Source organism: Salvelinus alpinus, chromosome 8 (genome assembly GCF_045679555.1).
Source record: "Salvelinus alpinus chromosome 8, SLU_Salpinus.1, whole genome shotgun sequence".
NCBI lineage: Eukaryota > Metazoa > Chordata > Actinopteri > Salmoniformes > Salmonidae > Salvelinus > Salvelinus alpinus.
The window spans coordinates 67,858,230-67,883,653 of record NC_092093.1 but is presented as its reverse complement, the minus strand read 5'-3'; the positions used below and the strand labels follow the sequence as shown (position 1 = coordinate 67,883,653).

The following is a 25,424-nucleotide window of genomic DNA, read 5'->3' as shown; positions in this document are numbered from 1 at the left end:
GGATGAAAAGCGTGCCCAGAGTAAACTGCCTGCTACTCAGTCCCAATTGCTAATATATGCACATTATTAGTAGATTTGAATAGAAAACACTCTGAAGTTTCTAAAACTGTTTGAATGATGTCTGTGAGTATAACAGAACTCATATGGCAGGCGAAAACCTGAGAAAAATCCAACCAGGAAGTGGGAAATCTGAGGTTTGTAGTTTTTCAACTCTTGGCCTATCGAATACACAGTGTCTATGGGGTCATATTGCACTTCCTAAGGCTTCCATTAGATGTCAACAGTCTTTAGAACCTTGTTTGATGCTTCTACTGTGAAGTGGGGGCGAATGAGAGGGGATTGAGTAAGGTCTCTCCCAGAGTGCCATGAGCTGACCATGTGTGTTCACGTGAGAGTTAGCTTGAGTTCCATTGCATTTCTGAAGACAAAGGAATTCTCCGGTTGGAACATTATTAAAGATTTATGTTAAAAACATCCTAAAGATTGATTCTATACTTCGTTTGACATGTTTCTACGGACTGTAACGGAACTTTTTGACTTTTTGTCTGCACCTAGTGATCGCGCGTCATGAATTTGGATTACTGGGCTAAACGCGCGAACAAAAGGGAGGTATTTGGACATAAAGATGAACTTTATCGAACAAATCAAACATTTATTGTGGAACTGGGATTCCTAGGAGTGCATTCTGATGAAGATCATCAAAGGTAAGTGAATATTTATAATGCTATTTCTGACTTCTGTTGACTCCAACATGGCGGATATTTGTTTGGCTTGATTTGTTGTCTGAGCGCCGTACTCAGATTATTGCATGGTTAGCTTTTTCCGTAAAGTTTTTTTGAAATCTGACACAGCGGTTGCATTAAGGAGAAGTATATTTTTAATTCTGTGAATAACACTTGTATCTTTTATCAATGTTTATTATGAGTATTTCTGTAAATTGATGTGGCTCTGTGCAAGTTCACGGGATGTTTGGAGGCAAAGCCAAATGTAAACTGAGGTTTTTGGATATAAATATGAACTTGATCGAACAAAACATACATGTATTGTGTAACATGTTGTCCCGGGAGTGTCATCTGATGAAGAATATCAAAGGTTAGTGATTAATTTTATCTATATTTCTGCTTTTTGTGACTCCTCTCTTTGGTTGGAAAATGGCTGTATGCTTTCTGTGACTAGTTGCTGATCTAACATAATGATATGTTCTGCTTTCACCTAAAATGGTGTCTAATACTTGTATGTTTGAGAAATTTTAATTATAAGATTTCTGTTGATTGAATTTTGCGCCTGCAATTTCATTGGCTGTTGGCGACCCAGGCAGGTTAAAAGTAACCACCAGCTTTCATATGTTCTCTTGTTCTGGGCAAGGAACATAAACGTTAGCTTTTTTACATGGCACATATTGCACTTTTACTTTCTTCTCCAACACACTGTTTTTGCATTATTTAAACCAAATTGAACATGTTTCATTATTTATTTGAGACTACATTGATTTTATTTATGTATTATATTAAGTTAAAATAAGTGTTCAGTGTTCATTCAGTATTGTTGTAATTGTCATTATTACATATATAAAAATTGAACGATTTTAATCGGTATTGGCTTTTTTTGGTCCTCCAAAAATTGGTATCGGCGTTGAAAAATCATAATCGGTCGACTTCTAGTGGAGATGATGTAGCCCTCGAACATTCGACCACCCATCAGAGATGATTGCAATACAGTCTGCTTTCTCTATGATTTGCTTGACCTTCACTTGAACTCTGTTGAACTCTGCATCCAGCAAATGAGTAGATAAAGCATGTCTGGTTGGAGGGGTGCATGCTGGGTGAAGAACATTCAGAAATCTCTTCCAATACACATTGCCATTGAGCATCAGAGGTGAACCAGTTGCATACACAGCTCGAGCAAGACATTCTTCAGCATTTCTCTGACTACGTTCCTCCATTGAGTCAAAAAAACTCCAGGAGTTTTTTTGTTCCAGGAGGACAATGAGCTGCTGCTATCGATAAGGTGTCTGATTCATCATTTTCACCTCGAATAGATGTAGAGGGACTTTTGTCAGAGGTTGCTTGTTGTGAGCGCTGAGGGAACTTTATGAACTTGGACAGATGATTCTGCATCTTTGTTGCATTCTTCACATATGATTTGGCACAGTATTTGCAAATGTACACAGGTTTTCCTTCTACATTAGGTCCTGTAAAGATTAGGCAAAAATGAGTAAAAACAACAACGAATCAAAGTTTATTTGTCACGTGCGCCAGGTGCACCAACACGTGCACCAACAGGTGTAGGTAGACCTTACAGCGAAATGCTTAATTACAGGCCCTAACCAACAGTACACTTTTTAAGTAAAAAATAGGTATTACGTGAACAATAGAGGAAGTAAGGAAATAAAAAAACAACAGTAAAAAGACAGTGAATAATAACAGTAGTGAGGCTATATACAGTAGTGAGGCTATATACAGTAGCGAGACTATATACAGTAGTGAGGCTATATACAAACACCGGTTAGTTGAGCTAATTGAAGTAATATGTACATGTAGGTATGGTTACAGTGACTATGCATATATGATGAACAGAGAGTAGCAGTAGCGTAAAAGAGGTGTCCCGCCACCCACCACCCGCCAACCCAATGCAGATGGTCCAGGTAGTCAATGTGCAGGGGGCACCGGTTAATCGGGCTAATTGAAGTAGTATGTACATGAATGTATAGTGAAAGTGACTATGTATATATGACAAACAGAGTAGCTGCAGCGTAAAAGAGAGGAGAGAGGGGGGGGGGGGGGGGGGCACACAAAGTAAATAGTCCGGGTAGCCATTTGATTACCTGTTCAGGAGTCTTATGGCTTGGGGGAAAAAACTGTTGAGAAGCCTTTTGGTCCTAGACTTGGTGCTCCGGTATCGCTTGCCATGCGGTAGTAGAGAGAACAGTCTATGACTGGGGGCTTTAACAATTTTTAGGGCCTTCCTCTGACACCGCCTTGTGGAGAGGTCCTGGATGGCAGGCAGCTTAGCCCCAGTGATGTACTGGGACGTACGCACTACCCTCTGTAGTGCCTTGCAGTCAGAGGCCGAGCAGTTGCCGTACCAGGCAGTGATGCAACCAGTCAGGATGCTCTCGATGTTGCAGCTGTAGAACTTTTCGAGGATCTGAAGGATCTGAATCTTTTTAGTCTCCTGAGGGGGAAGAGGCTTGGTCGTGCCCTCTTCACGACCGCCTTGGGGTGTTTGGACCATTCTAGTTTGTTGGTGATGTGGACACCAAGGAACTTGAAGCTCTTAACCTGCTCCACTACAGCCCCGTCGATGAGAACGGAGGCGTGCTCGGTCCTCCTTTTCCTGTAGTCTACAATTATCTCCTTAGTCTTGGTTACATTGAGGGATAGGTTGTTGTTCTGGCACTACCTGGCCAGGTCTCTGACCACCTCCGTATAGGCTGTTTCGTCATTGTCAGTGATCAGGCCTACCACTGTTGTTGTCTGCAAACTTAATGATGGTGTTGGAGTCGTACCTGGCCACACAGTCGTGGATGAACAGGGAGTACAGGAGGGGACTGAGCACTCACCCCTGAGGGCCTCCAGTGTTGAGGATCAGCGTGGCAGATGTGTTGCTACCTACCCTCACCACCTGGGGGCGGCCCATCAGGAAGTCCAGGATCCAGTTACAGAGGGAGGTGTTTAGTCCCAGGATCCTTAAATTAGTGATGAGCTTTGAGGGTATTATGATGTTGAACTTTGAGCTGTAGTCAATGAATAGCATTCTCATGTTGGTGTTCCTGTTGTCCAGGTGGGAAAGGGCAGTGTGGAGTGCAATAGAGATTGCATCATCTGTGGATCTGTTTGGAGGGTATGCAAATTGGAGTGGGTCTAGGGTTTCTGTGATAATGGTGTTGATGTGAGCCATTACCAGCCTTTCATAGCACTTCATGGCTATGGACGTGAGTGCTACAGGTCTGTAGTCATTTAGGCAGGTTGCCTTAGTGTTCTTGGGCACAGAGACTATGGTGGTCTGCTTGAAACATGTTGGTATTACAGACTCAATCAGGAACATGTTGAAAATGTCAGTGAAGACACCTGCCAGTTGGTCAGCACATGCCCGGAGCACACGTCCTGGTAATCCGTCTGGCCCCGCGGCCTTGTGAATGTTGACCTGTTTAAAGGTCTTACTCACGTCGGCTACGTAGAACGTGATCACACAGTTGTCCGGAACAGCTGATGCTCTCATGCATGCCTCAGTGTTGCTTGCCTCGAAGTGAGCATAGAAGTTATTTAGCTCGTCTGGTAGGCTCGTGTCACTGGGCAGCTCACGGCTGTGCGTCCCTTTTGTAGTCTGTAATAGTTTGCAAGCCCTGCCACATAAGACGAGCATTGGAGCCGGTGTTGTACGATTCAATCTTAGCCCTGTATTGGTGCTTTGCCTGTTTGATGGTTCGTCGGAGGGCATAGCAGAATTTCTTATACGCTTCCAGCTTAGAGCCCTGCACCTTGAAAGCAGCAGCTCTACCCTTTAGCTCAGTGCGAATGTTGCCTGTAATCCATGGATTCTGGTTGGGGTATGTACATACAGTCACTGTGGGGACGACTTTCTCAATGCACTTATTGATAAAGCCAGTGACTGATGTGGTGTACTCCTCATTGCAATCGGAAGAATCTCGGAACATGTTCCAGTCTGTGATAGCACACAGTCCTGTAGTTTGGCATCTGATTCATCTGACCACTTTTTTTATAGACCGAGTCACATGTGTTTCCTGCTTTAATTTTAGCTTGTAACCAGAAATCAGGAGGATAGAATTGTGGTCAGATTTACCAAATGGAGGGTGAGGGAGAGCTTTGCACATGTCTCTGTGTGTGGAGTACAGGTGATCTAGAATTTATTTCCCTCTGGTTGCGCATTTCACATGTTGATAGAAATTAGGTAGAACTGATTTAAGTTTCCCTGCATTAAAGTCTCCGGCCACTAGGAGCGCCGCCTCTAGGTGAGCGGTTTCCTGTTTGCTTATTTCCTTATACAGCTGACTGAGTGCGGTTTAAGCGCCAACTTTCGTCTGTGGTGGTAAATAACCAGCCACGAAAAGTATAGATGAGAACTCTCTTGGCAAAAAGTGTGGTCTACAGTTTATCATAAGATACTCTACTTCAGGCGAGCAAAATCTAGAGACTTCTTTAGATTTCGTGCACCAGCTGTTGTTTACAAATATGCACAGACGGCCCCCCGCTCGTTTTACCAGAGTGTGCTGTTCTATCTAGCCAGTGCAGCGTATATCCTGCTAGCTGAATATCCATGTCATCATTCAGCCACGATTTTGTGACACATAAGATGTTACAGTTTTTCATGTCCCGTTGGTAGGATATTCATGATCGTACCTCGTCTAGTTTGTCCAATGATTGTACATTGGTGAGTAATATTGACTTCTCCGGATCCTTACGAGGCACTCTGCTCTGTGTCCTCTGTACCTGCGTCTCTTTCTCTTGCCGATAACGGGGATGTCGGCCTTGTCGGGTGTTCTCAGTTTATCCTGTGCATCCTGCTTGTTGAATAAAAAATCTTAGTCTAGTAGTGGTGTGGGCTCAATAGCATTTCATTAGTGTGCAAGATCTTGAGAATCAGCTGTACATGTGATGGACGAGTGCACTGCACATGTGATGGAAGAATGCATTGTGCATGCAGAGGGTTGCAATTCCATTGAATTGGGGATAGTTTAACCACAATATGCCACAAGACCCAGAATTGCCTTATGTGTATCCCACAAAAAAGGTTCACTGTTTTTATGCTAACTTTTTTGATGAATTTAAGTAAAATTACCAAAATTCCCAGGCTTAACTTTCCATGGAACATTTCTGGAAATTTCCTGGAAAGTTTCCGACCCTTTGCAACCCTAGTTGTACAAACTGGGTATGTATGGGGATATTGATACTAGTATGGGCTTTAGATAGTAATCTGTAGTTGATCCAGTCAAACAGATTTTTATGAGCGTGTGGACACACGCCTTCTTTTGACATGCTGGCCCCATGGTATCCATCCAAACTCAAACAATTAGTTCTCATTTTACCACATTTTAATTTTTCAATTGAATCAAACCTTCTGGGAAGATTGAATATCTTGGCACCCTTGTGTACTCTCTGAATCCACATGAAAGATATTTTTAGTTGCTTTCATCAAATATTGTCTTCATAAGCTTCCACCTTGAAGTGTAATTTGGCACAGCAGTACTAAAAAAGAACTGAGAAATGGTTTTAATCTCGGAAACCCAGAATCAAATCTTGCAAGAGCGCTCCATTTAGGTTCTGGGGGGAGAGGTTTAGATGTTAGACTAGTGTGAGTGGTGGAACCAGGATGGAACGTCTTTGGTAGTTCCCTCCTAGCTCTGCTCTGTTTGGATTCATTCTGCTCATCCTGTTTACACACTGTATAAACTGTACAGAATATAAGCTTTTTTTTTACACTGATATCATGTATGGTCAGTCCTTGCATCGATAGCTCTATCTATGAATTTGAGTGGTTACATTTCTCCAGCCCCATCTGTCTGGGCATCCATAACCTATAGGCATTCATAACATAAAGGTCATTAACAGCTTGTTACACTCACTTGTTGTATTGGGATTTTACTGCAACAGTGTGGTGCTGCCGTTCTGCATATATGGATAAAATATATTTGTCAATTGATAGTACATGGATGTAATGTAGTATTGACCTAAACTCGGCAACCAAGAGCCAAATCTTGCGTGAGCGCTTGTGCCTCCCCTTCCACAGATCAAAAGACACCAGGTGTAGGTGCACCCCCTGTGAAATAGGAGAAATGTGGGATTGATTGAGCTACATTCACTGCTCGGACACACGCACGCAAGCAAGCACAGACAGTAGTCTGATCCATTAGCTAGCATTACAAACCTGCCTGAGGGGAATGATGGGGGATGAGGGAGCCTCGGGTCAAGACATTGAGATGATTGTGGAGAAAATGAAAGAGCCAATCATGGATGGATCAGTGTCCGGGCCCCGTTTTCTTAAAGTGTCTCAGAGTAGGAGTGCTAATCTACGATCAGGTCCTCCCTGTCCATGCAATCTGGTTTTAATATGATCTAAAAGGCAACACGGATCCGATATCCGCATTCCCATGATTAAACACTTCATGAACAAGGGCTCTGCTCTCAGCTGTGAATGTGTGCCTTGAGCATGACTGTCTTATTCATGATTTAGTTCTATTGGAAGGGAGCGAGGGAGCGGGACAGAAGGTAAAGAGAGATTCGTTATCTTTCTATCACTGTTTATCAACGCTTCCTCAAACTTTCTGCTTTTTAATATTCCTGCCCTTTTCGCTGTCCACAACTAATTCCCATTCTAAACCCCTGTGGTGTGTGAGCCTTCATCTGAGAGAGGAACCGTCATCTGTCTGTCTGCCATGTCTCTCTCACTCTCACAACAGAACAGAAAAGGGCACAGAGGCTATTAATAGCAAACAAACAGGATACAACTGGACTCCGAGAGGAACTGGTAACTGATCGCTCTACAAAGTTGATTTAATTGTTTATCAGTTTGTTTGTGTAGTTAAGAAGATATTATTTGACAAGCATAATTCCTTTATCATTTTGTTTTAAATCTGGGCTTGGGCCCATGTGTGTTTGACGTTGAGTAATAAATATAGTTGACATGGCTAAATTAGCTTTGAACATGTATAGGACTTTCGTTGGTGGCTTTTTGTCCGTCTATCTTTGGACAACATGGGCTGCACAACGGTTTCAGGTTTAGTTGAGGACGAGGGCTGATTTGACCCATCGTTAGTGTGGAGTGGGATCATGAGCTGTGTTTGAATACTCATACTATCCGCACTAACCATACTTTTTGTGACGTGAATTGAGTATGGATATAGTTAGTATGCCAAAAGTTCCCAGATGTCGTACTAAATTCACCACAATACAAAGTATACAAGCAGTGGACACTATCGCTGTACTTTTAGGGCCCATAATGCAATTCTTCAGAAAATGGGCGTGGTTTCACTTATTTGAAGAAAATGACGGAAAATATGCATCTAAAGTCCGACGAAAGCAGATAAAAATTCATTGTTTTAACTAATTATGACATGTTAAGAATATGTTGAGCAATGTAATGACTTTTCAAATAAGTTACACGTTATGTTGGCTGACAATTTTTTACCTACGCTATCCTTACGAACCACATAGCATTAAAGCAGTATGTAACGTTACCTGTATGTTGCCTAGTTACTTAATGTTAGTTGGCTACTAATACATCGAATTTGCCAGGCAGTATATTAACTAACTACCCAATGTTTATTGACTAGATTATTCTCATATTTCTTAGCTAAGTCGTATAGTCGTTGTGCGTTTTTAATGGACATTGTTAATTCTGGCTATATACTACGATTTCAGAGCTCTCTCACGCAGAATAGCTAATGAATTTACTAACGCTCAACACCAGTTGAATATGGCCGGTGTCAGTAAACGTCGGCAAAAAAAAGCCTAATTCAATTGTTGCCAGCAGCACAGTCAGTCACCAACTCTCTGGATAACATGAAAACAGCCTAACTAGCTCTGGTAGGGCGAGTAAAATGGTCAGAGTGAGGTGTTCTCTCATTTGTTTATGGAAGTAGCTAGCCAATGTTAGCCAGTTAACTTGGGTGCTTGACTGCAGTTGAATGCTCGGATCAACCCTACTCCTTGGCCAGAGTGTCCAGTGTGTGCACTCTGAACACTCTGAGAGCGAAACGCTCTGAATTTACGAAGAGACAATCTGACAACGCTCTGGATTTACGAATGCCCAGAGCACGCTCTGGCACTCCAGATTGAATTTACGAACACACCCGAAATCGTAAAATGTCAAGTCATTTGTAATGCTAACAAGCTAGTGTAACAGTATAACTTTAGTCCGTCCCCTCGCGCGAACCAGGGACCCTCTGCACACATCAACAACAGTCACCCACCGCTCCACAAAGGCCGCTACTTCAAGGTCTCAAAGCGAGTGACGTAACCGATTGAAACGCTATTAGCGCGCACCACCGCTAACTAGCTAGCCATTTCACATCCGTTACACTCACCCCCCTTTCGACCTCCTCCTTTTCCGCAGCAAACAGTGATCCGGGTCAACAGCATCAATGTAACAGTATAACTTTACGGCGTCCCCTCGCCCCGACCCGGGACCCTCTGCACACATCGACAACGGTCGCCCACGAAGCATCGTTACCCATCGCTCCACAAAGGCCGCGGCCCTTGCAGAGCAAGGGGAACCACTACTTCAAGGTCTCAAAGCGAGTGACGTAAACAATTGAAACGCTATTAGCGCGCACCACCGCTATCTAGCTAGCCATTTCACATCCGTTACACTAGCATCAACTTAGACGGTAGACGGGCAAAGCGCTAGTATGCTCAAGTGAAACGATACTGTCAGTTTACAGTATACTAAAATGAACTAATAGTATGTAGTATACAGTATGTCAGTATGCGTATTTGAACACAGCTATGGTGTTTTGTAGTCATATATATATATTTTTAACTAGGCAAATTCTTAATTACAATGGCGGCCTTCCCCGACCAGACCCTAACCCGGACGACGCTGGGCCAATTGTGCGCCTCCCTATGGGACTCCCAATCACGGCCGGTTGTGATACAGCCCAGGATCGAACCAGGGTCTGTTGTGACGCCTCTAGCACTGAGATACAGTGCTTCAGACCGCTGCGCCACTCGGGAGCAGTTAGTGGAGACATGTCAAGTTTGTTTTAAGATCATTTGCTGGCCATCGTACAGCACAGAGCTTCTCCCAGCGTAGATTAATCTGGAAACATCGGTGTCTCGCTCTTGTAGGGTGTCATTTTGGGAGGCACACTAGAGCATAGCGCTGTGCCTCAGGTCTGTTCTCACTGCTCAGTGTCCATCTACCATTGGGAAAGGGAAAAGGGGGATACCTAGTCAGTTGTACAACTGAATGCCTTCAACTGAAATGTGTCTTCCGCATTTAACCCAACCCCTCTGAATCAGAGAGGTACGGGGGGGGCTGCCTTAATCGACATCCACGTCTTTGGCGACCGGGCAACAGTGGGTTAACTGCCTTGGGATCTGCTGTCTAAGGGACTTCGATTGGGATGCATAGAGACCCTAACACCCTTATTTAAGATACCTCTGTCTGTTAGTACATTGTCTCTGCTGAACAGCCTCATGGCTACCAGTAGGTAAGCACCTTGAGCTATTGACATTTTGTGGTGATCTTGCTCAATAGGGCGTATGCCATTTTGATGACTGGCCATTTTACTGCAGTATTGTATTCTCTCTCTCGTTCTCGTTCTCGTTCTCTCTCTCTGTATGTCCTGTTCACTGCTTCTCACCCTCTTTCTTTCTTTCTCTCTGTCTTTCTCTCTTTGTATATTTTTTGTTTCTCAACACTCCCTCTGTAATGAATCAATACTCTTTTAAACATCGTATGTGATTTCAAAATACACAGGGAATACCAGCCCTATTCACATAATGATTCCTACTTAGTCTTAATGATTAGGTGTTGAACAATGTGAGGCCACAGTAATGAAATCAGGGAGATTTCTTCCTGTGTTGTGTGACGGATCTCCTTCAGCATGCTCTACTGTTAGATCAGGGGGTATGTATCAAGCATTTTAGAGTAGGAGTGCTGACCTAGGATCAGGTTCCCTCTGTGTGTGTAATCTTATTCATTGTGATCTAAAAGAAAAAAGGATCCTAGATCAGCACTCCTACTCTGAGACGCATGATAAACACAGCCTATAATTTTAAGTGGTTTTAATGGGCGTTTTCCATTTTGATTTGTTTTATATTTAACCAAACTAGGACTTGACTAACATTGAAGTTGTCCAATATGTAGAATTTTTCCTTTATATAGCACTGTAGCAATTTATCATTATAGGATCCATACCATATGTGGATTCATACCAGTATACCTTAAAAGGCGATATATTACCCAGCTCTAACACTAGGTATACATTTTGTATGCTCTAGTCTATACAGTACCAGTCAAAAGTTTGGACACCTACTCATTGAAGGGTTTTTCTTTATTTTTACTATTTTCTACATTGTAGAATAATAGTGAAGACATCAAAACTATGAAATAACACATGTAGTAATCAAAACAAGTGTTAAGTAGCCACCTTTTGCCTTCATGACAGCTTTGCACACTCTTGGCATTCTCTCAACCAGCTTCATGAGGTAGTCACCTGGAATGCATTTCAATTAACAGGTGTGCCTTGCTAAAAGTTAATTTGTGGAATTTCTTTCCTTGGTGCGTTTGAGCCAATCAGTTGTGTTGTGACAAGGTAGGGGTGGTATACAGAAGATAGCCCTATTTGGTAAAATACCAAGTCCATATTATAGCAAGAACAGCTCAAATAAGCAAAGAGAAATGACAGTACGTCGTTACTTTAAGACACGACGGACAGTCAATCCGGAAAATGTCAAGAACTTTGAAGTTTCTTCAAGTGATGTCGCAAAAACCACCAAGAGCTATGATGAAACTGGCTCTCATGAGGACCACCACAGGAAAGGAAGACCAAGAGTTACCTCTGCTGCAGAGGATCTGTTCATTAGAGTTATCTGCACCTCAGAAATTCAGCCCAAGTAAATGCTTCACAGAGTTCAAGTAACAGACACATACCAACATCAACTGTTCAGAGGAGGGAATCAGGCCTTCATGGTTGAATTACTGCAAAGAAATCACTAAAGGACACCAATAATAAGAAGAGACTTGCTTGGGCCAAGAAACATGAGCAATGGACATTAGACCGGTGGAAATCTGTTCTTTGGTCTGATGAGTCCAAATTTGAGATTTTTGGTTCTAACCGTCTTGTCTTTCTGAGACACAGAGCATGTGAACGGATGATCTCCGCATGTGTGGTTCCCACCATGAAGCATGGAGGAGGAGGTGTGATGGTGTGGCGGTGCTTTGCTGGTGACACTGTCTGTGATTTATTTAGAATTCAAGGCAAACTTACCCAGCATGGCTACCACACTATTCTGAAGTGATATGCCATCCCAACTGGTTTGCGCTTAGTGGGACTATCATTTGTTTTTCAACAGGACAATGACCCTGCACACCTCCAGGCTGGGTAAGGGCTATTTGACCAAGAAGGAGAGTGATGGAGTGCTGCATCAGATGACCTGGCCTCCAAAATCACCCGACTTCAACCGAATTTAGATGGTTTGGGATGAGTTGGACCGCAGAGTGAAGGAAAAGCAGCCAACAAGTGCTCAGAATATGTGGGAACTCCTTCAAGATTGTTGGAAAAGCATTCCAGGTGAAGCTGGTTGAGAGAATGCCAAGAATGTGCAAAGCTGTCATCAAGGCAAAGGGTGGCTACTTTGAAGAATATAAATTATATTTTGATTTGTTTAACACTTTTTTGGTTACTACGTGACTCCATATGTGTTATTTCATAGTTTTGATGTCTTCACTATTATTCTACAATGTAGAAAACAGTAAAAATAAAGAAAAATCCTTGAATAAATAGGTGTGTCCAAGCTTTTGCTTAGTACTGTACGTGCTAGGAATACATTATGTATGCTCTAGTCTATACACGCTAGAAGATCTCTTATCTGCGCTGTTATGCGAGTGAGATTCCATCTACTACTCCTTTGTGAGGTTGCCAGGTTGGTGAAATTCGCAGAAGATGCTCAGAATACCATCTCTTCTGTGGTGTGAGCTGCCAGGTCGAGGCCAGGCAAAACCTCCATGTGGTCTGCATTTTAATTCATCAACTATTTCTGTTTATTTGTTCCACTTCATTTAAAATCACTTCTACTCCACGTCTGATACTATAATCTCACATGTTTGGAATGCGGACACACACATATATACACACACACACAGTTTTCTATGGAATCAACCTGTTTTAAAAAGGATTTAATTAATTTTCATAGTAGATGTAATAGATAAACTATACTATAAAAACTATAACTATACTATAGTCCTCTCACTGTCTACTTCATTTATTTTCAGCAAACTTAACGTGTATATATTTGTATGAACATTAGATTCAACAACTGATACAAAAACTGACATGTTACTAACAGAAACGGAATAATGTGTCCCTGAACAAAGGGGGAGGGTCAAAATCAAAAGTAACAGTCAGTATCTGGTGTGGCCACCAGCTGCATTAAATACTGCAGTGCATCTCCTCCTCATGGACTGCACCAGATTTTTCAGTTGTTGCTGTGAGATGTTACCCCACTTTTCCACCAAGGCACCTGCAAGTTTCAAGACATTTCTTTGAGGAATGGCCCTAGCCCTCACCCTCCGATCCAACAGGTCCCAGACGTGCTCAATGGAATTGAGATCCGGGCTCTTCGCTGGCCATGGCAGAACACAATCATGCACAGAACGAGCAGTATGGCTGGTGGCATTGTCATGCTGGAAGGGTCATGTCAGGATGAGCCTGCAGGAAGGGTACCACATGAGGGAGGAGGATGTCTTCCCTGTAATGCACAGCGTTGAGATTGCCTGCAATAACAACAAGCTCAGTCTGATGATGCTGTGACACACCACCCAAGACCACGACGGACCCTCCACCTCCAAATCGATCCCGCTCCAGAGGACAGGCCTCGGTGTAACGCTCATTCCTTCGACGATAAACTCAAATCCGACCATCACCCCTGGTGAGACAAAACCGTGACTCGTCAGTGAAGAGCACTTTTTGCAAGTCCTGTTTGGTCCAGCGACGGTGGGACTGTGCCCATAGGCGACGTTGTTGCCGGTGATGTCTGGTGAGAACCTGCCTTACAACAGGCCTACAAGCCCTCAGTCCAGCCTCTCTCAGCCTATTGTGGACAGTCTGAGCACTGATGGAGGGATTGTGCGTTCCTGGTGTAACTCGGGCAGTTGTTGACTGCGAGGATGATCAGCTGTCTGTCCTGTCTCTCTGTAGCGCTGTTTTAGGCGTCTCACAGTACGGACATTGCAATTTATTGCCCTGGCCACATCTGCAGTCCTCATACCTCCTTGCAGCATGCCTAAGGCACGTTCACGCAGATGAGCGGGGACCCTGGGCATCTTTCTTTTGGTGTTTTTCAGAGTCAGTAGAACAGCCTCTTTAGTGTCCTAGGTTTTCATAACTGTGACCTTAATTGCCTACCGTCTGTAAGCTGTTAGTGTCTTAACGACCGTTCCACAGGTGCATGTTCATTAATTGTTTATGGTTCATTGAACAAGCATGGGAAACAGTGTTTTAATCCTTTACAATGAAGATCTGTGAAGTTATTTGGATTTTTCCAAATTATCTTTGAAAGACAGGGTCCTGAAAATGGGACGTTTCTTTTTTTTGCTGAGTTCATGTTAAATGAGTTATAATTTGGCTATTAATTAATATATACATTAATAAAGATTGCATTGTGTTGCTGGGGTGAGAGTGAGGGTTGATGGTGTGGTGGTGGAGTGATGTTGACACTGAAAATTGATAGGGGAAGACAACGGCTTACTCTGGAGTTGATTCTCTTTTCAAAGTTGCCTCTCACCGGCCACATTAACCAGAGATGAAATGGAAGACTTGTATCGGATGGAAGTATATTTGATTCTGGACATGTTTTGCCAGGTGCTCCAGGCTGCTTATGATATAAAGTCATGCTTATGAAAAGGGGTTACTTGGGCGTTATGGCTGTGGCTTCAGTTCTTAATATGTCCTACCCTAAGCAATAATAAACTTTCAATCTTACTTATAGCCGCAGGTTATCCACTCTACCGCATCTTTATGTAATATTAGAGCTAATGTTAGCTTAAGTCCCGTCCGCCGCTCATCGCTTTCTCTCCCTTAAGTGGGCTCTATTTTCAGGGCAGTTGATTACTTTGTTTAGCTTTGCCACCCTGTGAAATACCCTGTCCCTCCCCCGTCTTCTAGCCCTTTTGGGCCAGAGGGGAGGTTTCTTAGCTGTCACACCTGGCTGCATCTGTCATGGGCCCACTTTGCTGTGCTTTCCTCCACCTTGAGTTCCTCCACATTGTTTTTAGACCATGCCTTGCTCCCTCTGCAGAGCGACGGCTAAAGACTGCTGACTAGAAGAAGGAGCCACAGAGAGAAACAGCCATGACAGAATACTACCAGATCTTAGGGGTCCAGAGAAACGCGTCGGCGGAGGACATTAAAAAAGCGTGAGTACCCCAGTCCGGCATGGCCTCTATTTGTACACGCATGTTGATGTTAGTAACGTGTGACACTCCATGGGATGTAGTAGACTAATTATAGAAACGGAGTAGAAACTGACAGAGTGCTAACTGCAAGGCTTTTGAAAGTTTCCACTCTGCTCACTCTTCTTGTAACCTTGCTGTCACACACACACACACACACACACACACACACACACACACACACACACACACACACACACACACACACACACACACACACACACACACACACACACACACACACACACACACACACACACACACACACACACACACACAGCCCTACTCACATCCTCATGATTAATGTTCCCTATTGTCATTTGAGAACTGATGAGTGTTGTGCGTATTGTTGTTATGCCAGTAATATGTTGTGAATGACACACACACACACACAGACACTTTTAAAACGGCATTATCATTGTGAGAGTATGATCTGCCCATTAGTGCTGCTAGACTTGTGGAATCTAAGGTATGCTTGGTTTTTAGGGTTTGGCTGAACTTAAAACGAACTCAATTGTGAAGAACGTTTCTCCCCTATACTACTGTATTTTTCCAGTTTTAGTGTTGACTACAAGGTAAAACAACCATCTTAGTCACTAAATGAACTGAGTAGTGGTAACTTAAACACAATCAGAAGTCATACTAATTCAGTGTTTTTACTTTCGTTGTTAGTGCTGACTGTCCTGCATTTGACCTTTTGACTAGATAGATACGACCCTAGACAAAGGTCAAAAGGTTAGGTAAATTGTTTAACAACATCTCTCTGATTCAGTTGATACTCTTACCACTGGGCTGCCCACTTCTAACTCCAGTGCCGTCAAAAACTGGATTTCTTTTCTGTGTTTTATATGTATTTACACACTGAGGTTGGAATAATACTGTGAAATTGTGAAAATGCCCTTTTAGTGTCAGAGCTGTTTGAAATGACCGCCTGAAATTCCAACCTATTTTGGTGGGATGGCGTTTTGGCCTGCCTGGTGAAATCAATAGACCAATATGAGAGTTCCAAACCAATAACAGCTAGTTTTCAGTTTTCCCCTCCCCACTCAGACCACTCCCAGACTTTTTTTTGACCATTTTCATTGAAAACAATCACAGTAAGGTATTTAAGAGCAGCATAGGACCTTTTTTATTAACTCAATTATTATTGATCGCATACACCACCATTGGATAAGATCAATGAAAACCACAGTTGACACCTCTGTGGTAGTCAGTCACACAATGAACTGAAGTAGCTTGCAAACAGTAGCTCTTCTGAGAAATCTTACATGTACAGGAAAAGCACTGAAGGATTTGTAGATAGTGCATTCGAAAGTATTCAGACCCCTTGACTTTTTCCACATTTTATTACGTTACAGCCTTATTCTAAAATGGATTAAACAATTGTTTTCACTCATCAATCTACCTACACACAATACCCCCTTTTTTGGGGGAAAATGTTGCAAATGTATAAAACAACTATCACATTTACATAAGTATTCAGACGCTTTACTCAGTACTTTGTTGAAGCACCTTTGGCAGCGATTACAGCCTCAAGTCTTCTTGCGTATATGACGCAACAAGTTTGGCACACCAGTATTTGGGGAGTTTCTCACATTATTCTCTACAGATCCTCTCAAGCTCTGTCAGGTTGGAGGAGGCGTGTCGCTGAACAGCTATTTTCAGGTCTCTCTAGAGATGTTCGATAGGGTTCACCTCCGGGCTCTGGCTGGACTTGTCCCATATCCACTCCTGCATTGTCTTGGCTGTGTGCTTAGGGTCGTTGTCCTGTTGGAAGGTGAACCTTTGCTCAAGTCTGAGGTCATGAGCGCTCTGGAGCAGGTTTTCATCAAGGATCTCTGTCCTTTCCCTCGATCCTGACTAGTCTCCCAGTTACTAGCGCTGACATCCCCACAGCATGATGCTGCCACCACCATGCTTCACCGTAGCGATGGTGCCAGGTTTCTTCCAGACAGGACGCTTGGCGTTCAGGCCGAAGAGTTCAATCTTGCTTTCATCAGACCAGAGAATCTTGTTTCTGAGAGTCTTTAGGTGTGTTTTGGCAAACTCCAAGTGGGGTGTCATGTGCCTTTTTACTGAGGAGTGGTTTCCGTCTGGCCACTACCATAAAGGCCTGATTTGGTGGAGTTCTGCAGAGATGGTTGTCCTTCTGGAAGTTTCTCCCATCTCCACAAAGGAACTCTGGAGCTCTGTCAGAGTGACCATCGGGTTCTTGGTCACCTCCCTGACCAAGGCCCTTCTCCCCCGATTGCTCAGTTAGGCCTGGCGGCCAGCTCTAGGAAGAATCTTGATGGTTCCAAACTTCTTCCATTTAAGAATGATGGAGGCCACTGTGTTCTTGGGGACCTTCAATGCTGCAGTACCCTTCCCCAGATCTGTGCCTCGACACAATCCTGCCTCGGGGTTCTACGGACAATTCCTTTGACCTCATGGCTTGGTTTTTGCTCTGACATGCACTGTCAACTGTGGGACCTTATATAGACAGGTGTGTGCCTTTCCAAATCATGTTTAATCAATTAAATTTACCACAGGTAGACTCCAATCAAGTTGTAGAAACATCGTATGGATGATCAATGGAAATGGGTTGCACCTGAGCTCAATTTCAAGTCTCATAGCAAAGGGTCTGAATAATTATGTAAAAATTGTATTTATTATAGAGTATTTTGTGTAGATTGATGAGGATTTAAAAAAAAAAGCATACATTTTTGAATAAGGCTGTAACTTAAACAAATGTGGAAAAAGTCAAGGGGTCTGAATACTTTCCGAATGCACTGGATTTGCTCAGGTGAGAGCGATGCCTTACGGCCAAGGTGTGGTCTACCTAAGGCCTGAAGCACCCTACCAGTTCTCTTATGGTTTATTTTAGAATATAATGAATAATATTAAAATGACAGGGGAGACCTGATCCTAGATTAGCTTGATACTTATGGCCCCAGTTCTGTATGGAGGACCAGCTCTTCATGTCCTGATTCCCAGCAAAATGTATTGACTACAGATTCTAATAGTGTCATAAGACCCTTAATCTTCTGTCCCTTATGAAAAAATATTTCAGTCAGAGTGCAGTATAACTGCAGTTATTCTGCAACTACTGTGTCCAACATACCACAGTTGACTGCAGTTACTGCATTTTTACTGCAGTTTTAAAACTGCTATCTTTTTTTTGTAAGGGGTAGTCTCTATACATAGAGTGACGCAGGTGCAACCTGTCGCGTCATGCCGTTGTTAGGAACGTTCTCAAGCCGCCCTCTAACGGCGGCGCCATAGTGGTGCCCTAAAGTGGTGATAAGCCCAGTCATTCTGGACAGAGGCTAACTACTGTTTTGTCTAAATTCACTATAGTGCCTGGACATGCGATGATGTTGCTAAAGTAGTCAAAAATCGTTGCCAGCCTTATGATGTTGTCAAATTTACTTGAGAGAAATGGCAATATCATCAAAAATAGCAATGCTAACGTTAGCTAGCTAAAATCCGGTGTCCTCCCTTCAATTATAGCTAGATAGCTAACGTTACACTGCATCTAAAGTCAATCTGGCAACATCGAAATGACAAAAGGTTTTCCTACTAATTATCCTTTTGATTGTCATAGTATTTCCAATCTACTCTAATGCACTTTTGAAATCTTAGTCAGCGCTCATTGACAATGCATTGAGTAGAACGCTCAGTCAGGCATAAGTTCAAAACAAACGTTCAAAACAATATTGTGACGAAACATGCAACCCATGAATCCAGCCCTATAGATGACCTCTGAGTCTGGCCCATCCTTCCTCTGTTCCTCTGTGGCATATGTGTGTCTATTGGGCTCTGATCAAAAGTTGTGTACTATAAATGGGACAGAGACGCTGTCTCCTGCAGGAAGGGTTTAGTCCGAGAGAATTGCTGATTCAGCACAAACCTCTGTACTGTGCTGTCCTGGACTGCAGAGCCATGGAGTTTACACTGCCTCCTTAATGTTACCCCAGCCCTGCTGCTCTGCATGTCTCTTGTTGTGGTTGATGTAGTTTTAATAATTAATTTAGCAATTAACACTGGAGTGATAGATGTGTAGATGAGGATGTGCAAGTATAAATACTGGTGTGCTAAAGAGCAGAAAAAAAACAAGTATGGGGTTGAGGTAGGTAGTTGGTTGGATGGGCTATTTACAGATGGGCTGTGTACAGCTGCAGCGATCGGTAAGCTGCTCTGACAGCCGATGCTTGAAGTTAGTGAGGGAGATATGTCTCCAACTTCAGTGATTTTTGCAATTCGTTCCAGTCATTGTCAGCAGAGAACTGGAAGGAAAGGCGGCCAAAGGAGGTGTTGGCTTTGGTGGTGACCAGTGAAATATACCTGCTGGAGCGTGTGCTACGGGTGGGTGTTGCTATGGTGACCAGTGAGCTGAGATAAGGCAGAGCTTTACCTAGCAAAACTTATAGATGACCTGGAGCCAGTGGGTTTGGTGACGAATATGTAGCGAGGACCAGCCAACGAGAGCATACAGGTCGCAATGGTGGGTAGTATATGGGGCTTTGGTGACAAAACAGATGGCACTGTGATAGACTGCATCCAGTTTGCTGAGTAGAGTGTTTGAGGCTATTTTGTAAATGACATCGCCGAAGTCAAGGATCGGCAGGATAGTCAGTATTACGAGGGTATGTTTGGCAGCATGAGTGGAGGAGGGTTTGTTGCGAAATAGGAAGCCGATTCTAGATTTAATTTTGGATTGGAGATGCTTAATGTGAGTCTGGAAGGAGAGTTTACAGTCTAGCCAGACACAAGTCAGAACCGTCCAGAGTAGTGATGCTAGGCGGGCGGGCGGGCAGTTGCGGGCAGCGATCGGTTGAAGAGCATGCATTTAGTTTTACTAGCGTTTTAAGAGCAGTTGGAGGCCACGGAAGGAGTGTTGTATGGCGTTGAAGCTTGTTTGGAGGTTTGTTAACACAGTGTCCAAAGAAGAGCCAGATGTATACAGAATGGTGTTGTCTGCGTAGAGGTGGATCAAAGAATCACCCGCAGCAAGAGCGACATCATTGATATATACAGACAAAAGAATCATCCTGAGAATTGAAGGTCCGGACAACAGGCCCTCCGATTTGACACGCTGAACTCTATCTGAGAAGTAGTTAGTGAACCAGGCAAGACAGTCATTAGAGAAACCAAGGCTGTTGAGTCTGCCGATAAGAATTAGGTGATTGACAGAGTCGAAAGCCTTGGCCAGGTCGATGAAGACGGCTGCACAGTGCTGTTTTTTATCGATTGTGGTTATGATATCGTTTAGTACCTTGAGTGTGGCTGAGGTGCACCCGTGACCAGCTCGGAAACCGGATTGCATAGCGGAGAAGGTACGGTGGGATTCGAGATGGTCAGTGATCAACAACTTCCGGCGCCGACAGAGATGGCCGCCTCGCTTCGCATTCCTAGGAAACAGTATTTTTTTTTTTTATGTGTTATTTCTTACATTGTTACCCCAGGTAATCTTAGGTTTTATTACATACAGTCGGGAGGAACTATTGGATATAAGAGCAATGTCAACTCACCAACATTACGACCAGGAATACGACTTTCCCGAAGCGGATCCTCTGTTTTGCCCACCACCCAGGACAATGGATCGGATCCCAGCCGGCGACCTGAAAACAACGACGCCGTAGAAGGGGCAGACGGAGCAGTCTCCTGGTCAGGCTCCGTAGACGGGCACATCGTGCACCGCTCCCGAACATACTACTCGCCAATGTCCAGTCTCTTGACAACAAGGTAGACGAAATCCGTGCAAGGGTAGCCTTCCAGAGAGACATCAGAGACTGTAACGTTCTTTGTTTCACGGAAACATGGCTCACTCGAGACACGCTATCGGAGTCGGTCCAGCCAGCTGGTTTCTTCACGCATCGCGCCAACAGAAACAAGCATCTTTCTGGTAAGAAGAAGGGCGGGGGTGTATGCCTTATGATTAACAAGACCTGGTGTGATCATAACAACATACAGGAACTCAAGTCCTTCTGTTCACCTGACTTAGAATTCCTCACAATCAAATGCCGACCGCATTATTATTATTATTATTATTACCTCAAGAATTCTCTTTGATTATAATCACAGCCGTATATATCCCCCCCGAGCAGACACATCGAAGGCCCTGAACAAACTTAATTTGACTATGTAAACTGGAAACCACATATCCTGAGACTGCATTTATTGTAGCTGGGGATTTTAACAAGGCATATCTGAAAACAAGGCTCCATAAATTCTATCAGCATATCGATTGTGCAACCAGGGCTGGCAAAACCCTAGATCATTGTTATTCTAACATCCGCAACGCATATAAGGCCCTCCCCCACCCTCCTTTCGGAAAAGCTGACCACGACTCCATTTTGTTGCTCCCTGCCTATAGACAGAAACTAAAACAGGAAGCTCCCGCGCTCAGGTCTGTTCAACGCTGGTCCGACCAATCGGATTCCACGCTTCATGATTGCTTCGACCACGTGGACTGGGATATGTTCCGCATTGCGACGAACAATAACATTGATGTATACACTGATTCGGTGACCGGGTTTATTAGCAAGTGCATCGGTGATGTGAAGTTATACCCACAGCGTCTATTAAAACATTCCCAAACCAGAAACCGTGGATTGATGGCAGCATTCGCACAAAACTGAAAGCGCGAACCACTGCTTTTAATCAGGGCAACATGACCGAATACAAACAGTGTAGCTATTCCCTCCGCAAGGCAATCAAACAAGCTAATCAAACAGTATAGAGACAAAGTAGAGTCGCAATTCAACGGCTCAGACACGAGGGGTATGTGGCAGGGTCTACAGTCAATCACGGACTATAAAAGGAAAACGAGCCCCGTCGCGGACCAGGATGTCTTGCTCCCAGACAGACTAAACAACTTCTTTGCTCGCTTTGAGGACACTACAGTGCCCGCTACCAAAACCTGTGGGCTCTCCTTCACTGCAGCCGACGTGAACAAAACATTTAAACGTGTCAACCCTCGCAAGGCTGCAGGCCCAGACGGTATCCGCACCCTGGGTCTCGACCCCGCCCTGTGCAACTGGGTCTTGGACTTCCTGACGGGCTGCCCCCAGGTGGTGAGGGTAGGTAACAACATCTCCACCCCGCTGATCCTCAACACTGGGGCCCCACAAGGGGGTGTTCTCAGCCCTCTCCTGTACTCCCTGTTCACCCACGACTGCGTGGCCATGCACGCCTCCAACTCAATCATCAAGTTTGCAGACGACACAACAGTGGTAGGCTTGATTACCAACAATGACGAGACGGTCTATAGGGAGGAGGTAAGGGCCCTCGGAGTGTGGTGTCAGGAAAATAACCTCACACTCAACGTCAACAAAACAAAGGAGATGATCGTGGACTTCAGGAAAGAGCAGAAGGCGCACCCCCCTTTCCACATCGACGGGACAGTAGTGGAGAGGGTAGAAAGTTTTAAGTTCCTCGGCGTACATATCACGGACAAACTGAAATGGTCCACCCACACAGACAGCGTGGCGAAGAAGGCGCAACAGCACCTCTTCAACCTCAGGAGGCTGAAGAAATTCGGCATGTCACCAAAAACACTCACAAACTTTTACAGATGCACAATCGAGAGCATCCTGTCGGCTGTATCACCGCCTGGTACGGCAACTGCTCCGCCCATAACCGTAAGGCTCTCCAGAGGGTAGTGAGGTCTGCACAACGTATCACCGGGGGCAAACTACCTTCCCTCCAGGACACCTACACCACCCAATGTCACAGGAAGGCCAAAAAGATCATCAAGGACAACAACCACCCGAGCCACTGCCTGTTCACCCCGCTATCATCCAGAAGGCGAGGCCACTACAGGTGCATCAAAGCAGGGACCGAGAGACAGAAAAACAGCTTCTATCTCAAAGCCATCAGACTGTTAAACAGCCATCACTAACATTGAGTGGCTGCTGCCAACATACTGAGTCAAATCTCTAGCCACTTTAATAATTAAAAATTAAATGTATCACTAGTCACTTTAAACAATGCCACTTTTTATAATGTTTACATACCCTTCATTACTCATCTCATATGTATATACTATACAACCACAGAGACCTCTAAAAGAGGAAAAGGTCAAAGGGCACAGACCGAGTGTGAAGTGGCCCAAAGCTGTTGAAAAGAGAGAGTGGGAAACAATCAACAACGACCTGACAAAAATCTTGGAACAACAGGTAGGAACAGCAGAGAAAAAGCTTGAAAGGATGGGAGACATTATCTACCACTACGGAGAAGAGCGCTTTGGAGTAAACGAAAGGAGAAGTGGCAAGACACCACCAGCGCCAGCCAAATCTAGGAGGCAGCAAGAGATCGAGATACTTGTCAGAGAGAGAAGGCAGCTGAGAAAGCAGTGGAAGAAGGCCTCTGATGCAGAGAGAGAAGGTCTCATGCTACTCCAAGCAGACATCAAATGTCGGCTGGCAACCTTGCGAAGAGCGGAAAACTTAAGGAAACTTCGTAGGAAGAAGGAACACTCAAGAACACGGTTCTATAAAAACCCCTTTAAGTTTGTCAAAGACCTCTTCGCAAAGGAAAAGTGCGGAATCCTAAAAACTCCAAAGCCAGAACTGGAAGAACATCTGGAAAAGGTCCACCAGGACACGAAAAGGCATGAGCAGATAATCATCCCACATGACATCCCACCTATTCAACCACCAGAATTCAATCTGGACACTGACCCTCCAAAATGGAAGGAAGTAGAGAACGTTGTCCGACGAGCAAGAGCGGCCTCGGCTCCTGGGCCTAATGGAGTACCATATAAGCTCTACAAGAACGCCCCAGATGTTCTACGCTTTCTTTGGAGGCTCATGAGGATAGTGTGGCAGAAAGAAATAATACCAAAGGCATGGCGAAGGGCTGGTGGTGTGCTAAGCCCTGAGACACCAAGACATTGTGGGGAATATCCAGCATGGAAGAAGAGGCTTTGGCCTGGCAGCAAGCAAACCAACGTTCCATAAGGCAACAACATCTGAACGCAGGAAGCTGGTGGTCGAGGAGGTGCGCAGACAGGAGGAGACTGCAAGAAGTGCAAAGGCTGTCTCTCTTGCTAAACAAGGGCAATGGACGCGGTGGGAAGGCCTGGAGAGGAGAAAGATCAACTGGAGTGAGCTTTGGCAAATGGAGGCAAGCAACATCAGCTTCATCATAAGAGCTGTTTATGATGTGCTTCCATCACCAAAAAACCTACATCAATGGTATGGCGAGGACCCGACCTGCCCCCTCTGCCCAGCTCCAGCGACTCTCAGGCATATAATGACAGGTTGCAAGACCAGCCTCTCACAAGGCCGCTACACCTGGAAGCACAATCAGGTCCTCAAGAGCCTGGCTGCAGCACTTGAGACCAAGAGGAGTGCAACCAATTCATTACCTCCAAAAACAAGCAATCCCGTCAAAACAACAACATTCATCCGGGAGGGACAGAAAAGGCCCAAGCATCCTCCTACAAAGCCAGAAACTGGACACCTAGGCATGGCCCGGGACTGGAAGATGCTTGTCGATATTGGCCAGCAACTCATTTTTCCACCTGAGATTGCTTCTACCAACCTTAGGCCAGACATGGTACTCTGGTCCCCTTCACGAAAGGCTGTGTACATCATAGAGCTCACAGTCCCGTGGGAAAACTCTGTTGAAGAGGCCTACGAGCGTAAGAAACTGCGTTACACAGAGTTGGCAGCAGACGCAACTCAGCGTGGCTGGAATGCAAAAGTCTGGCCAGTTGAAGTGGGATGCAGAGGATTCGTGGCTTCTTCCACCATCAGGTTGCTGAAAGAACTTGGAATCCATGGACAGGCTCTGCGTCAGACCGTCAGAGCAGTTTCTCAAGCAGCTGAAAGAGGCAGCCAGTGGATCTGGATCAAACGGAAGGACCCTTGCTGGGCTATAATTTCATGACCCCCCACCCCCACCTGAGAACCCAATTCAGATCCCTCCAACTTGAGGAGGGCATATGAGGTATGCGGTCAGCTGTAGGGCTGGCTCAGGGAAGAGGACGCCCCTGCCTTGCATAGTCCCGTGGGAAATCTTAATTGGGCATGGGACACAAGCTAAGGCTTGATCACCCTTTAGCTGGCCACCTTTGATGAGGGTGTTTAGTGATTAAAGGCCGAAACACCCACTGATGCGAAGGCACACTACTGAGGATGTGTCCCAAAATTGACATCTTAACCCAGTCTAAGAAATAAACCTCCCATGCCACTCTGTCAACATCACGGCAAATCTCATGTGAGTGCATACCATCTATTGGCACAATGGACAGTTTTAACATCTCGTCCCGTGTTTTATGATTCTATACCAACTACTGC

At 44.5% G+C, this 25,424-nt stretch overlaps 1 protein-coding gene across 5 annotated transcripts in view; it reads left to right on the top strand.

Annotated features, from left to right (window-relative positions):
* The window catches only part of LOC139583571 (dnaJ homolog subfamily B member 6-like), a 75,610-nt gene that overhangs the window by 11,701 nt on the left and 38,485 nt on the right, over nt 1–25,424 (top strand). For 2 of the 5 annotated variants that reach the window (XM_071414802.1, XM_071414798.1), the window contains exon 2: nt 14,982–15,099. In XM_071414802.1, coding sequence (XP_071270903.1) covers nt 15,035–15,099 — 65 coding nt within the window. In that variant the 5' untranslated portion in view covers nt 14,982–15,034. Of the gene's footprint in view, nt 1–7,131; nt 7,227–7,375; nt 7,486–9,885; nt 10,172–14,981; nt 15,100–25,424 lie in introns of those variants that run through there. The other 3 variants (XM_071414801.1, XM_071414800.1, XM_071414799.1) reach the window with 3 other exon arrangements.